The sequence below is a fragment of the Takifugu flavidus genome, chromosome 3 (genome assembly GCF_003711565.1).
Source record: "Takifugu flavidus isolate HTHZ2018 chromosome 3, ASM371156v2, whole genome shotgun sequence".
In the NCBI taxonomy this organism is placed as follows: Eukaryota; Metazoa; Chordata; class Actinopteri; order Tetraodontiformes; family Tetraodontidae; genus Takifugu; species Takifugu flavidus.
The window spans coordinates 18,119,207-18,136,994 of NC_079522.1; the positions used below are offsets into that span (position 1 = coordinate 18,119,207).

At 39.2% G+C, this 17,788-nt stretch overlaps 3 protein-coding genes across 4 annotated transcripts; 1 reads left to right on the forward strand and 2 right to left on the reverse strand.

Annotated features, from left to right (window-relative positions):
- Positions 1-72: 72 nt before the first annotated feature.
- On the reverse strand, positions 73-5,717 carry slc19a2 (solute carrier family 19 member 2). Its single transcript, XM_057026591.1, has 6 exons — positions 5,494-5,717; positions 3,350-3,910; positions 2,932-3,178; positions 2,550-2,742; positions 1,699-1,840; positions 73-1,613 (listed from the first exon to the last, which is right to left on the reverse strand). Exons 1-6 carry the CDS (start codon positions 5,614-5,616, stop codon positions 1,392-1,394), a joined length of 1,488 nt encoding a protein of 495 aa, XP_056882571.1. The 5' UTR covers positions 5,617-5,717; the 3' UTR covers positions 73-1,391.
- A 587-nt stretch (positions 5,718-6,304) lies between these two features.
- atg3 (autophagy related 3) lies at positions 6,305-11,749 on the reverse strand. 2 transcript variants are annotated; one of them, XM_057026593.1, is made up of 12 exons: positions 11,513-11,749; positions 11,243-11,284; positions 11,108-11,157; positions 10,554-10,624; positions 10,313-10,420; positions 9,814-9,863; positions 9,625-9,709; positions 9,518-9,552; positions 9,283-9,435; positions 8,553-8,680; positions 8,167-8,235; positions 6,305-7,647 (listed from the first exon to the last, which is right to left on the reverse strand). In XM_057026593.1, exons 1-12 carry the CDS (start codon positions 11,582-11,584, stop codon positions 7,566-7,568), a joined length of 945 nt encoding a protein of 314 aa, XP_056882573.1. In that variant the 5' UTR covers positions 11,585-11,749; the 3' UTR covers positions 6,305-7,565. The 2 variants fall into 2 exon arrangements, with proteins under 2 accessions (XP_056882573.1, XP_056882572.1); XM_057026592.1 differs by having other exon boundaries at positions 9,814-9,866.
- Positions 11,750-12,046: 297 nt separating this feature from the next.
- Positions 12,047-17,697, forward strand: cars2 (cysteinyl-tRNA synthetase 2, mitochondrial). Its single transcript, XM_057026590.1, has 15 exons — positions 12,047-12,411; positions 12,483-12,533; positions 12,726-12,843; positions 12,923-12,994; positions 13,073-13,178; positions 13,264-13,344; positions 13,982-14,108; positions 14,280-14,413; positions 14,519-14,586; positions 14,667-14,733; positions 14,805-14,943; positions 15,020-15,143; positions 16,078-16,176; positions 16,476-16,676; positions 16,769-17,697. The coding sequence occupies exons 1-15, from the start codon at positions 12,197-12,199 to the stop codon at positions 16,853-16,855; spliced, it is 1,689 nt and encodes a 562-aa protein (XP_056882570.1). The 5' UTR covers positions 12,047-12,196; the 3' UTR covers positions 16,856-17,697.
- The last annotated feature ends 91 nt before the right edge of the window (positions 17,698-17,788 follow it).

Below are 17,788 nucleotides of genomic sequence, written 5' to 3' on the forward strand. Positions count from 1 at the left end.
TTAAGATGTGCTGATATGTACATGCTACAAATAAGATACAAAGCTTTTTTTGGGGGGGAAAGGACGCTGTGATTGGTTTTAATGTGGTTGGTCTTTATTTAAACAAATGTTACAATAAGTAGACCTACAGTCTTTTCTTTTTTTTTACAAAAATGGCATAAAAAAATACATACTTTTGAAACTTTCATAACAGTCACACTGTTTTTCAACAAACCTTACAATCAATATATTCCTCAATATAAAATAAGTGCACATTTTTCAGTGGAAATAAGAGCACATTCATACCGAGTCAGATACAGTGTGACGAGGGCAACAGGTGATAATCAGCAATCATCTCATTTTACAACCTTGTCCACTGTTAACACAGTGGATCACTTCATTTAGCCCAATAACAATCCATCCTCAACACAATCAGGTTCACAAGAGCACGATTTCCACCTCTACGCAACTATATCGGGTGTGCGTTTCATTTTTATTCCGACTGTGTGTGCAGAGATTGCCGAATCCCTGTGGCCCTGACTGTAGATTTCCAGCATAACTTATTTATCTAATGTATTTTGGAAGAAGTTATGTGCATATATTAACATTTACGGTTTTATAAAGCAGCTATATTTGTTCGCAGAGACATGTATTTTCAACCTTAACTCGGCAGAGTTACAGCAGAGTTAGTTTTTACAAGATGTTTTTAAGACTGGAAAATGATTCTTTTTAAAGGGCTTCACTTAGACAGCAGGACTAAAATCAAGTGCATTCCATGAATTGCCTCTACAGTGCACACATAAAGGTACTGTATGACGAGCTGGATAAACTGGGTATATTTTTGGTCTCCCTTAAAAATACTTATGTTTTTTGACCTTCAAAGGCACAGACAGCATCACTCCCCATGTGTTTGGTGTACAGTTGGTGTAACAGTTCAAAACTCTACAACAGAAAATACAGATCAACAGGATACCCCTCCATCATTATAGTTTTCTACTAGTAATGTGTATTACAACTAAAAATCATTTTTATGAAAACGGAACAAATTCATATACTACAAATATACTCTTGTTAGATTAAAAAAAACCATTGTGGATAGTGTAAATTGTAATATAGCATTTTGCAGTATTAATACTGCAAAGTGCTATATTTCTGCTGTTAGATCAAGTGTTCATTTATGTGTAAGGCATTGATGTTGTCAAGCTACAGTGCATGAATCTGTATCTCCAAGCACATCTATGCTCCAGTCATATTCAGTATATGTAAGGGTGAGGACTTTCTGTACCAAAATAATACTAGGGCAGATGTGCGCCATTAGCCAATTTCACCATTGTACCTGTTTGTTTTAATAAGCATAAATTCTACAAAATGATAATCAGATGCTGAGGAAATTTGACTGGGGGCTCCTTAGTTCATCTCTCTTGTGCAGGAAAAGTACCAGTCACGTTAACATTTGCGGTGCTAATCTGCAAGTAGGAATCTAAGCCATCGATCGGAGGAGGGTCTGTCCCCACCTCTGCTGGATTGTTTTCTGTGGCCTCTTGCACAAAGTGCTTTCTGGAGAGCACTTTGCAAAGCCCAGCGATGCAGAAGACTAAAGATATGATGGCAAAGTATCCACCGTAGATGAAGAACTGAGGGAAAAAATGTACAAGATGACCATCAGTCAGAGGTGAGAGGTGAAATACACTAAAATAACACAGGATATCACCTCCGGACCTGAGTGAAGACTTCAAGGCCAAGTCCAGCTGAGTCCACCACCACCAGGGTGATCAGAGACTGAAGCAGCAGAGCCATGAAGGTGTTCACTCCAAACACCAAGGCGTAGCGTCGCATGCTGAGACTGGCTGCAATCTGAAACCTGATAGATCAGATTAAAATAAGCATGAAATGTAAGCAGAAGCTTGGGATCTGCGCTGCAGCTGCTTGCTTTATCAGGAAATTCAAAATGCACACAGGGTGAGTCGCGTGACCTTTCTTTGACAAAGAAGTAGCATTAGTGGCCTGACATTGCGAGGGACAAACGAAAAGAAACTGCTCCCATACAGCGGCTGCAATCTGCGTGTCGAAAATACCATTGTGCAACACCGTAAACCCAAGGTTGCTCTCAATGCTGTGTCTCTGCAACTGTAAATATTTCCTTCCTGATGAGCGGATGGCTGCCAGCAGTGCAAACAGTCTAAATATGAAAGCTCCTCACCATCCTGTGATAATGGTTTTCTGATTCGTCTTGACATCCCTACTGTTAATCTAAACTTCTGCTTTTTTCTTGGGTTCTGAAGGGGGTTTGTGCGTTGTTTCACACCAGGAAACAGTCACAAACTGGGAAAGGAATTCCATCCCCGTCATCCACAGTTGGGTTTGTTTAAACAAAAGTAACATAATATATCAGTCCTCGATGTGGGGTTGTTGATAACAAAAACTGTTGATGTTTAAACTCATTGCCCAAGCTACATTTCTAGGTTATGACAATGGCTGTAAAGGGTGTTCAAGATAAACGTTTGTCTTTAACACAAGTCATAACGCTCCCATTAAACGTTGATTAAGTAAGAAGAAGTGTCTGCACTTACGTGGCCACAGTTATAAGCAGCATGTACGTAGTTCTGAAGACAACGTACGAGCTGTAACACAGCCAGATGTTCCTCAATGTGTCCATGATGAACACACAGACCGCCATCAGCATGGACAGGGAGCACAAGGCCAGTTCCCCCCACCGGTCCCAACGCACAGGTAAGTAACCCACCAGCAGGGCTGCCAGAGCACCTGTAGGAAAGCAAAACACATAACTGATCAGTCATGACGCTTCAGGAAATCAGACTGGTACGTCTGTGTAGGTACTCCACAGGCCCAGCTATCACCGATATATCAAATATATGAATATTAGTCTGCCAAATGTAATATTATTCCTCCCTTCCATAAAGGTAGATTATCACAACTGTGAAGAACCCTTACCTAGCAGTGTTGAGAGTGTCTCTACATAACCATTGTAGATTTCATAGTCACGGGACGGCCGAACCTTCTCCCACAGTGCCTGAGTATAATTGATGACTTGGAAATAGCCGCAGGTAGCTAATGCCCACCACAGTGACCAGGACAGCAGAGTGCGACATCTGTAGCATTGCACAAAGTCGCTGAAGAACATCCGCATCACATCCACGAGACCAGTCCGGTTATTCTCGCCGTCCTTGACCGGTGATATCTGCACGGAGAACTGCGCTGTTAACAACGCTTTTCTGTCACATCTGGCGTGAAATAAAAATCTATCATTTCACATTCTAAATTTCTGAGTCTGCTCCAGTGTATCGACATTAAAGCTTTCAGTGACAGACAGGAGTGAATAATTCAAAGTCTCCAACCAAACAGTACTCACTGTAGTGGTGTTGTGGCCAGTCAGAGGGACCCTGCTCTCTAACTCGGCACTGGTCTGCAACAGCGTTGCGCTATTACACTGTGGTTTACTGTCAATTGTAGCCGGAATCTTGTGGAAGAACAGACTCCTCCTAGGCATCGGGAGAAACCAAGGAGCCAAAAAGGCCACGACAGCAGAGGCCAGCGTGATTGTGACGAGGTGGAAAAGCTTTACTTTTGCCACGGACAACAGGAGCTGCCCGGTCAGTGATCCAGCGGCTGATCCAAACAGGGTGATGCTGCGGCAGTAACTTGTGACACGCTGGTATTGTGCTGGTTCCACAACACTGTAGATATAAGAGAAGTAGGCTACTTCTGAAGCTGTAGCCAGTCCAAAGAAAAACTGCATGAGCTGCATGGCTACAAGATTTTTCTTGGTCAAAAGCACAGAATAGGTAACTACTAAACTAGTAGCCTGGAGGATTAACACTGGTTTATAACAGAGGTAGTCAGTTGCCAGGAAGATGGGGAAGAGCAATGCCAAGTAGGAATAGGTCCATACTGGATAGATTTCATTCACCACCTGTAGAAAACAGTGACAGAATTCTGATTAAAATTGTTCAGTCAAAAGCGACATGAAAAAAACATTCACAAAACCTCTCACCACAAAAATAAAGCAGAGAGAAATATGGCAGCCTTTCTGCATTTAACTGGTTCTACTGGTGGTTCCATTGGTATAAAATAACTACCTTAAAATTTGTTCTGGAAACCAAGAGGTACCTGAAAGGGTATGTCAATGAATCTGGACAGGAATCTGGCAACGGAGCAGTCATGAGGCTTGTACTCCAGAGTAGGATTTGTGCTTACCAAGACAAACACCAATGTTAATTCTACATGTTCAATCTTGTTTTTACACTGGACTGTGAGGTGCTACGGATCAGTTCGTCATTAAAAAACTCAAATTTAACATGTTCAGAAAGAATGCCATTTCAGTTTCATCATATGGGATATTGCCATTTGATGGATTTTGTAAATAATTCTATTTTTGTTTTGGTATTTTTACAGTGGTCACCATATTGGATGTTGTAAAATGTATTAGAATTTTTGCTTCCATTTTCATGATTTTTACTAAATTTTACTTAGTATGTAAAACTACACTGACCCAAATAAAACTCCCCCATAGCGGGGGGGGGGGGGGCTGTCATGTCCTTTCTTTGACCAGCATGGTGGAAGTGATTATTTTAGGATTAGGCAGAAAATCCAAAGATTTCAACATTTTCTTTTCCACAATAGGGCTTTTTTCTGTCTGATTAAATTTCCCTGTTGATTTATTCACCCCAACAAAGAGAGCAGAAGTGTTGAGTCACAAAATGCCACTCTTATAATCTACAGTCATCAAAATCTTTAATGCCAGAAATTTGTCTACATGTCCAACACATATAAAATGTTGCTGGTTTATTCAAGTCAAGCAAGTAAACCAAGGAGAAGGTGAGAAAACAGGATGTGTAAAGTGAGACGGCCAATGATGGGTGAAAGGTCAGAACAAGTTAGAGGACACATGTTCTGCATGAGAAAAGTGTGGAACTTGCAGGTTTTATGGCAGCATAACAAGAACAATAATGCAAAAAATAAATAAATAAATCACTTTGCAAGTTTTCTTTTTTACCCCCCCCCCCCCCCCCCAAAAAAGAGATGACGATAAACCTATTCATTGTGCTTTGATTAAAAACACAGTCTGTGAGAACTGTAAATAAACCCCAAGGAACACTCACTTGTCACTCACAAAATTTGGCCATTGGCTTATTAGAGGTAGAGTTATATATTAGCATTAAAAGCTCTTGCTTCCTCTACAACCCAAAGGTATTCACTCAAAACGTCATGATAATCAATCATATTGGTTTTTACTCTGCTTGTTTTGCTGATATTGTCATAATAGGCGTGCAAATTCAAACGCCAAAAGCTATATTAAACCGTGACAGCGGAAAAAAAAAGTTTTTGTAATACGTCATACTTGTAATATGAAAACTTATCGAGTATAAAAAATGATGTCAAAATGACAATGGCCTACGTCGAGCATTGACGTCACAGTAGAGTAAATAAACGAACGTGTGTTCACTTGTCATCACTGTATCCACGGTTAGCTTGTAGCCGCCACAGCTAACTCACCTGCGTCTCGGTCAGGTTCTTGTCTGGTCCCATCAAGTAGGCAGTAAGGAAAGGCTCCGACGGGCGGAGGTTAAAAAAGAAGCCATGGACGCAGAGCAAAAGTGTGGCATATAGTGCCTGCATATTGGGCTCACAGAGCGTGACCTCCACGCTGCGCGCACTGACGGCATACTGATGATGACACCCGCGTCTTCTTCGCTGCTTTACTGCACAGCGACTACTTAGGCGCACTGCTCCCACCTTCTGGTTCAGAGCGGATCTACAACTACAGAAAGAGGGGTTTTTTTTAGTTCTTTCCTCAACTGAAAAAAAATCCGCTGCTTTACTGCGCAACAGTAAAGTAAATTTTAAAAAGGATTTTTTAAAAAGGATTATAAGGTTGGGTGTGTATATATAGTCAAAAGATAAAGTCTCTGACAGTTGATCTAACAAGCATGAAAGACCAAAGGAGCTTCACTCAATTTGTTGTCAGGCGGCAAAAAATAGAATAAATTCAATCGCAAAGAAAAATATGGAAGTGACTGTTCATTATGAAACGGTGTATGCTGTATATAGAAACATATTACACGACTGAGCAGTGTAATTGTGCGCGCCTACTCCTTTTTGCCAATGTTTAGTTTTTTATTTTATTAATAACCAATGAATCCAATATTTTATACACTTCTACTTCCGATCCTCCCCTTCACAGTAAAATACACACGTCCGGTCTCATTACTAAACCGGAAAAACAATTTTTACAAGTATATGTCAGAATTAACTAAATAGGTTACAATAGTGTTTTAATTCATATTTTGTAAAAACACTCGGATGATACTTTCGGGAATATTTTTTATTTATTAGTATGTACAGCGTACTCTTAAAAATGTTTTAATACAGCTGAGCATTTCCTATCTGGAGACTGGACCAACAGGTAGTACAGATTATATATTTAACCCAAGCAAGAGACAAAAAAGATTACTGAAGCCGATACCCAATTCTGTCCACATTATTTTACTGCAACTATCGTATAATTTATCCTTGTCTTTATTTTATTTGTATTGTGAAAAGACAAGGATATCTGACAGAAGATTTCGACAAACAAAATGTAAATAAATTGTTTCATGAAAAGGCGGCCAATAGGTCACAGTCAACCTTCACAGACACAATATTGCCATTTTAAAAATAAAAAAAACTCCAGAAATTCTCTCAAGGTTATGACAGGAATGGCAGAGGGTACAACTCAATGCTAAAAAAAAATGCCGAGAGGTGAATACAGGTCCTGTCTTTGAACACATTCACAGAATGAAGCATTAAGACAAACTGGTATCGAGAGTTAAAATAACGAGCTTCAGCTCAGACCGTTACAGCAAAATTAAAGCAACAATAACCACCGCAGAGGCTTGACACGGTTAATAACAGCTGCTGTCTCACAGATGTTTGAATGACATTCGACAAAACATATCGCCAATATTTCCAAAAAGAAGTTTGATCATAATAGCAGTTCATTTTAATATTTCCTTTTCTGAAGCTGAATAAATTACTGTACGTGCTGATGACGAATACGGAGGCAAAAGAGTGAGTACTGGACCTACATTCATCAGATGAAAGTAAACTGTTGACAGGATGCGTGAACTTGTTACCTACAATAGCTGGGGGTGATACTTTGATATAACATTTGAAGCGGCATGGAAAGAGGCAAACCTTAATGATGGCGTTGAAATCAAAACCAGATCTTTTGCAAGAGCTTACAAACTGAATCCTTACAGGCAAACATCAGAGGAACAGTCCGACTCTTGGGGTGATTCTTGCGTGCACTGTCACGCTGATTCACCTTTAAAAGGGGGAATTCATTTTGATTACTGAAATACAAACATAGCAGGAAAATTGTCAAAATGTTCGAAAATATTCTTTTTCTTTCCAAAACATGGGACTGTTCCTTTAATATTTTTCTTTTGTTTATATATTTCCAACATACTTGAAGTCTAAAACATATAAAGATGTTGTCTCAGAGCAACAAAAACCTGTTTTAACCAGACAAAACCAGACCAGCTCTACACTGAGCACAGCAGCAGAAGCAGCACGTCCTTGTGAAGCTACATGGTGAAGTGTCTTGTATAGTCATATTCTATAGTAGGAATGACCGCCTGGACAAACTTGAGGAAAATCAGGAGATACCTGAGGGTTTCACTTAAAGAGAAAATGGAGCAGTGAGAGAAACATTTACAAGAGACACAGACTAAGCTCTTCACAGTCTTGTGACTAAAGCTAATGGGGTGTAGAGTGAACCACGGAAGCTACCCGTCACACACTTATTGAATTTTCTTGCAATAGCATTGCCGTTAAAACTAATTCAGTCAAAATTAGCACAACTGTTTTCAATTTAGCATCATGCAATTCAATTCCTTTCCAGACAGTTTGTGTATACATTAAAGGAAGATGTTACAATAAAAACCTATGAGAAGGGGAAAGTGTTTAGGAAATGACTTATTTTAGAGGACAAATTCTGAAATATTGGCTAAAAAAAGAATGTGAACTGAACTAAATTATGGTGCACAGGAGACAAAAACAAGAGGCTTGCACTTAAGTCATGTGCTCCTGGCTCATGAAGGATGAAGACACACATGTGGTAATAACCAACATGTCATCAGAAGTGTAAAAGCGAAGTAGCTGAATGTTCCCAGCATAAAAGGATACATATGCACTCCCAACTCGCCTCCCCCTTCAGCCACAGTCTCAATGATCTTCTTCATGACTTCAGCATGTCTGAAAAGAACATTAAGAAAAAGGTCTTACCCAACGCTCTGCAAAATAATTAACATAACAATAGAACATAATAATGTAATAGCACTGCAAAATAATCCTAAATAATGGTAATGAAATAAAAGTTATGGTAAGGCAGCTTTTTTCTGCTTTGGAATCATGGCCATTTGTAAAAATAAAAACTGTATCAGGAGAGTATGTGGAAAAAGTAGGTGTAATTATTATATTGTTAAAGGTGACAGGACAGTGGTGAAGGCACTCTAAATTCCAGCTGTATGCATGCTTTGATTGTGGGGAAGGCTCCTGGCTGAAGAGCTCACCTGCAGGGATGAACCGAGCACATGGCTGGTGGGGGAAGGTGTGGGTGGTTTTCAATGGTCACGGTCTTCTTCACATGGTCCTGGCTGATGTCCTCATACATCTGCTCCACAGTCAGAGGCTGCCTGTCCTGAAAGAGCCCGATAGGTCCTCAGCACCATGTTTACAAATGATGGATCGTTTGTTGATCTTAATGCTGCATATCCATGAAGGAAATACATACCAAATATTTTTTTATTGCAACACGGCTGCAATTACTGTCACAGTTGATTTGTTCTTTATTTCCACAATTAACATATTAATCAAACTTGGAAAAATCAAATCAAATATCCTTTTGGCCACATTCCAACAATACTTGAATTAAAAAATATATCATTACGACAGCAGTGATCAAATTACGCATATATTAGCAGTTAAATGTGTCATTGAAAACAAAGACAAAGTATTTATTTTCATTTTAGCAAGTTAACAATTGATAACCATGATGAATCCTGGAATAAAAAATGTATTTTTTGCATAGCTTTGTGTGTGTATATATATACTGTATGTGTGTGTGTACACACACACACACACATACACACATACAATATTTATAAAGGTGTCACAACTGTCCAGACTGTTAATCCCTCTAAGACAATCAATGTATGTAATTTTGGGTTCTAAACAAATTTGAATGACTTTCTGACACTAAAATGATGAGTACAAGCAGTAGAATTTTTAGTAAATACGTACTTCATCATATCCAAAGAGCCAGAGTCGAGGGGTCTGGTAGTATTTATCGTAGGTGATGCACAGGTCGTATGTTCTTGTCTGCAGAATGCCGTCTTCGTTCCCACACTCCACTTTGGCTTTATTTTCCTTTATCTTACTGGTGTCCAGGGTTGCCTGCACAGACAAATACAGTGTAATGTGAAGAAGAGACAGCAACCAACACTCAACAGTGCCGTTAAGTAGGAGCTTTGCCTACCTCATCTGTTTCCAGAAGGCCACTTTCCTCATACTCTGAAAAGAGACAGAAGCATCAAGCTGAGACAATATGGCCGGAGTGGCAGTGAGGTGAGAACGGTACGCTACCTTCCATATCTGCTGCTTCGCCATCATCGTCGTCTTCATCATCCTCATCAGCACATGTTGCAGAGGTGGCATTCATATTCTTGTCCTAAGACACATTCACATTTTAGAGGCATCATTTTCATGCTTTAGCACGTGTTATGCTACATTTTTTCCTGTATTTAAACCAAAATTGGACTATTGTAAGCATACCTTGTTATTATCTAGTGAAATATCCTGCACAGCGTCTGTGACTCCTAAAACTGCTGCAGAAAGACAAGATGTCACCATGACAACCATTTATTAGTATCTTATCTGATTTTAATCTGATCAACCAACAACTGGTCTCACTTTCACATCACATCTCCACACAAAGATTTAAAAAAATACACTAACTTACTCAGGTTTCTGAAAATAAATGTACAAAAAAAGTTAAAAAATAGTACTTTTCATTAAGACTGCTGTTCCAAAATAGACATCAGATCCTAAAAATGGAACATCGCAAAAAATCGTCTTATTTTTAACAATTATTACTCTACATATTACAATAAAAAACAAACAAACCAATTTTTTAAAACATAAAATGACTCACTGGTATTTACATTTAAGAGTTATTATGAATAACATCCTATAATAGTTTGACTATTACTGCAGCTGACATGAGGTGGTGCTCAGCATAAATGTAGCAAATGGATGGGGAAGTTTTTCCTACCCGAGTTATGGTAAGTGTCCACCCAGCCCCCGTCACCATCATCCTCCTCTATGATGGCTTCCAGCTCATCTGAGTACTCCATTTGTTTACAACGTTTGTAACAAGGAACTGAAAAACATGAATGCTACGTTTTCAAAATGCAAAGTTGCGAAATCTGAAGTCTGTGGTGCAGATACACTTTCTGTTTTAGCGGTAGATGACACAGAGCTGGGGTGAAACGAGATCAAAAGCTATATCGCACCATTGCGCGTCAAGAGAAACTGTTTATCCTCAGGTAAATATGGCTTCACTTTGACCTCCTCTCCTGAAGCCCTGGGAGGATGAAATCAAAAATCAGGTCAAATATTAGAGTTAAATGTTGTCACTATAAACATACATTGAACATCGATGCCAAATATCCTATCTCAGCTCACATCTATGTATATTTTATCTTCAGGCATTAAAAAAATTGCAAGCTAATTCGCTGCTAAAATTACAATTAACAAAATACAATATTCTCATCTATGTATTTGCATTATGTTTTCATAACAGTACATTTTGCAATTTGGGTTTTTGTCAAATCTAAAATTGGATTCGTTTATCCAGTCCAAATTCACAATAAGAGAAGTGAAAACTGACAGAAAAAGGTTATTGCAGTAGTTTCATACTTTCAGATTCACAAATGAGTTATCAAATAATTGAAGGAACCTCATAATATAATACATATCAGTATTATTAGCAAAGGGTACTAATTATCATTAATAATTTCAATTAATAATTGTAAAAAAGCCAAGTCATTGAGCTCCAAACACTCACCATTTCCATGTTGGGCAGTGGTGAACCAGATAATCTCCAGCTGCTACAAACTGGCCGAAACAGGGAAAATAGATTACAAAATATCTGGCTAGAGATTTATTGATTTCTTTAAATCTTGAATGTATATTCGCTCACCTCCTCTGGAGTAATGACTCCAGTCTCTTTAAATTTGGATTCCTGTAAAGGGGAAATCGAACTCCTTATCAAATGTAACTAGAACGTCGTATCTTCAACGGAACAAATGAGGGTTCGATATTTCAGCAAAGAGAAGCTAATTAACACCGTTACTTCATTAAACAATATCAAACACACACCGATGCGAATGTTACTAGAAAGCACTGGCGATGCAGTTATGTGAAAGAGTAGCCAACATCTCTCAGCAAGCTAGCTCATCTGTAAGTTTACCTTCAGCACTGGAGTGAGGTATTCAGCCACGCCAAGAGCCGTTCCCTTCACGATGTTTAACATGTTCTGCATCTTCAATAGTTTCTTTGCTGAATACACTACCAAAGTTCTTGTAAAGCGCGTTCTTTACAATTCATATTATTTTGACATAACTACTCAGGAAAAAACACTAAGCAACAGCACATCATATGATACGTTTGCACACTTCCGGGTTCGAACTCTCACGAGAAGTGCAGCTAAATTTACAAAGAAGAGCTACGCGCCAAGATGAATCTCTTGTCCATATGTGAAACGTTGTTTAGCTTCCGGCTTTACTTCCGGTTTTGCGGTCCACCGAACAAGAGTGGTTGTAGTTTAAAAATTCATTTTCCCAATTAATGGGAGATATTACAAATTTAAAACCTATTCGCATTTTGCGTAAAATTGATGCGTTATATCTTTTGTTTGCGGTGTGTTGTTTCAGCATTTTTACAGACGCCTTTTGAAATAATTTTGAGAGCACGCAACCAGAAGACGAACATGGAAGTAAGCGGCTTGAACCATTCATGCATTGATGCACTCTGGTTCAAATGTGAGGCGATAGCAATGAAAACAGAGAGGTATCGACTAGTTAAAGTAATTACCACATGTTGTTTACTATGTAACTTGTGATTCCTAAACAAAACTGGATAAACCGACAGCGCCATGTGGAGCCCCTTAGTGCGGTCAGTGTTAAGAGAATCCAAAGTCCTCCACCGGCTCATTAGTTCAGCTAGGTCAGTCCACACCGGACCGTGCAGCAACATTTCGGGGACGGAATGGACGAAACCCAGCGGGTTCGACACGGGGTTGACGGTTTTCAACAGTCTGACTAAACAAAAAGAGCCCCTCATTTTAGCAAGAGAGGGTGTAGCTACCTGGTATGTGTGATCCCTGCTAATATAAACTCTACATATTCCTAGATGCTCAATAACACTGTGAACCCCCTCAGGTACAGCTGTGGCCCCACCGTGTACGATCACGCCCACCTGGGTCACGCATGGTAAATATAATCAATGTAAAACTGGAAGAACTCTTCACAATGAGTCACAGAATTACACCAATTTACAATCATAAGATACGATTTTGACATTTGAACATTTTGACATCTTATTATAAATCTTACTTACAAGTATTAGATATATGTATATCAGTTTTTGCCTGATCATAATTGGTTACACTTCTCTGGTGGCAGCTCATACGTCAGGTTTGATATTGTGCAGCGGATTTTGAGCAAACTGTTTGGAATCACCGTGATCCATGCAATGGTCATTACAGACATTGATGACAAAATCATCAAAAGAAGTTGGGAGGTAAAATCACATATTAAAACTAGGGATGGTTGTACTTCTTTTTCAATTATTTGGATTTTATATATGGTTTTTACTGCAGGAAAATATCTGTTCAACCGTGATCGCATCAATGTATGAGGAGGAATTCAAGAGGGACATGTTGTCATTAAAGGTGTGTGATTAAACATTTGATAAGTAGACCTTGACTGGTAAATCTTCTATAAAATTGACATTATGTGTTCTTTTTCAGGTTATCCCTCCTGCAGTGTATTTACGGGTGACTGAGAATGTGCCTCAGATAGTCGCATTCATAGATAGGATCATAAAAAATGGACACGCTTACGCCACACAAGAAGGTGAGTATTTTGGAGCGTAACAAGGTCAAATAATAATGATTTCAGTCGGACCAGAGTGACTGTCAGACGCTCGTTTCTTTTTAAGGTGATGTCTATTTTGACATTAAGTCCATCGGCGAACGCTATGGCAAATTCGGGGGGGCTGCTGATTCTCAACCAGAACCTGGTGAGCTGTCTAATGTCAAAATACTGAAATGTGTTCCAAGGTTCAGAGATGGTTTTTGATTTGCTGTGGTACGACCATTGTCTGATTTAGTGACGCAGACTACTCAACAACAAAAATTGCGTTTTAACAGAATCTTCCGACACCATCACCATTTTGATTGTAAATTGAGAACCCCAACTTGATTTTTAGAATTTTGACTTTAAAAGAAGAACTGAGACTTTCAGTTGAGAGAATGCAGTTATTCACATTAGAATCTGTACTGTATCTGTGAATTCTAAGTTAACCTCTGACACCTTAGGGAAGTCACCGTTTTTAGAGCAAGTCATCAAAACCTTAACTGTCATCTGCTGAGTTGAGTTCTCACTTCAATTTCTCTATCAGGTCGTCAGGCCTCCGTATAAAACAAATACACTTAAATATCCTTAGATGCACATTGGATTATTGTATATATACATCCTTTTTCTGTATATCTTACCCCAAATTTTATTTTATTATTTTATTTTACTTTTTCTTTTGCTGTTGCTGTTGCGCTGTAAATTTCCCCGTGTGGGACAAATAAAGGAAATCTGAATCTGAATTGGTGTATAGTAGAGTGTCACACTTCATAACTGATATCGACCTCATGATTGTGCACAAGGATCACATAAACGAGACGCAAGAGATTTTGCTTTGTGGAAGAAATCCAAAGCTGGTGAGCCATACTGGGAATCGCCATGGGGCAGGGGAAGACCGGGGTGGCACATTGAATGCTCCACCATTGCCAGGTTAGAGAGTCTGTCTGCTTCATTTAGTTTTTTATTAGTAGTAGTAGTAGTAGGAGTAGTGTTATTATTGTTATTATATTATTATTACTATACCGGTCATTTAAAGAAAAAAATGTAAGCTTGGTTCATAGTTTAGTTTGTTTTCCCATCTGTCCTCTGTGGTGGTTTCAGCACAGTCTTTGGAAGTCAGTTAGATATCCACTCTGGAGGAATTGACCTGGCCTTTCCTCACCATGAGAACGAGATTGCTCAGAGTGAAGCCTATCACCAGTGTGGACAATGGGCCAACTACTTCCTCCATTCAGGTGATTTTGTGCAGTTCATTTAAGCCTAAAATCCTTCAATTTTAGACTTTGACATTTTGGTGCGTGGCACTGTATAAGACCTGAAGTTTTTTGTTGACTTTTCAGGTCATTTACACCTGAAAGGTAGTGTGGAGAAAATGTCAAAGTCTTTGAAGAATTACATCACCATCAAGGTAAAACCAGTTTTTATAATAACTCATGACTTTTTTCTTTTTTTTTAATTGAAATTTGTCATTTTTTTCTGTTCCGCCAGGATTTCCTGAAATCTTACTCTGCCAATGAGTTCCGGATGTTTTGCCTTTTGACCAAATACAGATCAGGTGGGTGATAATGAAGAAGGCCTAAAAATGAAAGGGGCTTGACAGACTATGAATGTTTTGTTATTTCCCAGCTATTGACTACAGTGACGGCAGCATGCTGGAGGCCCGGAGTTCTCTGGAATCCATCTCCAGCTTCATCCATGATACTCAAGCTTACATGAAGGGTCAGCTCCAGTGTGCCCCAGTGCAGGAAGCCTTCCTGTGGGAGAGGTACCGCCACACTAATGTCCGTGTCTGCTGTCTGCGCTGTACTTTAGCTTACTGGGATAACTGGTGTCCCCCTCAGGTTGGCTGAAGCCAAGTCCAGTGTGTTAAAAGCTCTGGCAGAAGATTTTGACACTGCACGAGCTGTCAGCGCTGTGATGAGTTTAGTTCATCACGGAAATCGACAGCTCCAGCCCGTTTCCAAGGTAACCCTGCCTGGCTATCTGAACCTCCACATTTGCTAAAGCTAACCGCTCAGTTTCGGGGGCTGCAACAAGATGTTGCTCTTTCTTTAATTTAAATGAATTGCTAAAAGGGAGTTTCTGAAATCAGAAAGTGGTCGACAAAATAATCACAGACTGGGTGAAACGACTCCTGTTTGAAGTCTTTATCAGATGATTCGCCAGATGTTGATTCAATATTGATAAGAACGTGTGCATTCAATTTACAATCCACAAGTACAAAGAGAGATTTTACTAAAATAGGGCAGCTTTGAAGGACGGCTGTGAACACGCTACAGCTGACCTGGCTGTGAGCCACTGCTGCAGGTCGACTCTTCCTCCATTGTTTGTGTTATTGCTTCAATACTTAACTGGTTCTTTTATTGTGCTGAGGTGCAGAAGCTGAGGGGCTCCTGTTTAAACTCTTCTATGGATTGACTGAGTCATAATCTAATGGGACTGAGTATAGATGGGCAGTAATTCCTGAAGAGGAACACGGCATTATGAATTGGACCAGCAAGGATATGAGGCTATTCAGATTGGATTTGGATTTGTTATGGTGGGGTTACACATCAGATTTATTGACACAGGCTCTTCCAAATTTAATATGTCCCTTTAATCTCACAGATTTGAAATACTTCTTAATTTAAATTCAGAATATTGACTTCATCATCGTTACATTTTATTTCAGTTGGTTTTGGGGGGAGCATTGTTTGTTTAACTGTAAATATACTTCACTTTCTGTTGTAGATTGTTGTTTTTTACCTTGTTTATTGCAAAATATGCTTAAAATTGGATAAGATTAGCTCATTAGATTATTAACTATTTTACGTTTTTTATGGGAAATGTTTATTTTCATTGTCTGAAAAAGCCCTTCGTGGGGATTGTTTTACAGTAACTCTGTCTTCACTGTGTCCAGAGTGGTGAAGGAGCGCGGAGTCCAGCTGTGTTTGCAGCAATCGTCACTTACATCAGGGACGTCTTGGATGTGTTTGGAATTGAGCTGCTTCTTACTAGGGTTAGAGTTTATGAGTTGTGTTCAATTTCTTTTCTTGCATTTGTTTTGCATCAATATACATTTAAACTAAGTAGGAAGTGGAAGCAAAGTACAGGAAAGTTTCACTCGATCATTCCAAAAGTATATCAGGTAAATAACCAATTTTTTTATTGAGTAATCCCTTACTGCCTTTAAATTACCATTTAAGTTACAGTGCACAGAACTTTAAACTGCATATAGTTCACGTTTTATGCATGTTCATTTGATTCTGTGCATTTGTCAGAAAGTAAACATTGCTTCCTGTTGTGCTGTATCTGCAGGAGGCTAATGGATCGAGTCATTCTGGAAGTATGGAGGGAGTTGTAGAGCAGCTGGCACGCTTTAGAAGCCAAGTCCGGGCATTTGCCCTTGCACGCCACGAGTCCGCCACCAAACCTGGTCTGTACCCAGAGAGAATCCCCCTCCTCACAGCTTGTGACACCCTCAGAAACGACTTGGCACCTCTGGGTGTTATATTAAAGGTATTTGGGCTTTGTAAACAATGGCCACGTGTACGCTTTGAGTGTCACACCCTGCCGCTCATATACTTGTTTATGTCATTGCCATACTTCAGGACAGAGGAGCCACCTCAACCTGGGAAATCACTGGTCGACCACAGAACCAAAGAGTTCAGGATAAAGATCAAGAGAGTTCCACCTAAGACAGATTAAATGCCAGATGTGCCCAGCATTTCTGATTTAATGCAAATAAATTCTAAAATGTATATTTTCTGAGTGAGTTTTACTGTTTTACCTTGATTTCAGTATAGCAATAACTTTAATACCCTCTAGTTGTATAGAGAGAGGTTCTTTGCCTTTATGTAACACTACACCAAGACGGACTCAGTTCAACCCTGCATTTCAGTGAAGTAGGCCTTCATAATTTCAAGAATTGTCAAATAAAAGCGTACACATTTCATTTAGTATCACAGTTGCCAATTATAGTCTGTCCCAGTTGATATGTTGTTGGGAGCGCTGATTAAAGCCCCTCTTCACTCACCCAAACGGTGGAACTTTACCCCCTTAATACCATGCAAATCCCTATTTCTACCTCCTTAATTTTGGATCAAATTATTTTTCCAATATAGACACGTTTCTATATTGCAATCATTGTTGTTAGTATTGTCTTAAAGAAAACGGTAATATCATATATCACATGACACGTGACAACGTGTAGTTGTCTGACTCCATGGTGCTCAGTGTAAAGTTTGATGGAAGGGGGCGATTATGGTGTGGGGTTGTTTTTCAGGAGTTGGATTTTGGGCTCATCACCTTAATTCTCGTTATAGGAACTCTTAAGGCATCTATCAAGGCATTTTGGACAATTGCATGCTCCTAAATTTGTGGGAACAGTTTGGGGAGGGCCTCTTCCTGTTCCTCCATGACTGTTCACCAGTGTACAGAGCAAGATGTGAATGATACCTATGTATGGAACTCATCATATTTATCATATTTTACAAAGGTTTTTAAATCTATGTGACTGAATAAACCACTGTAAAGGCTATCTGTTCTTTTCAGTGCACTTTAAAAACCTTTTTGATTTAATATTTATTTTTACAAGGTGGCTTTTTAGAGCTTGACCTCATCCTTGGTTC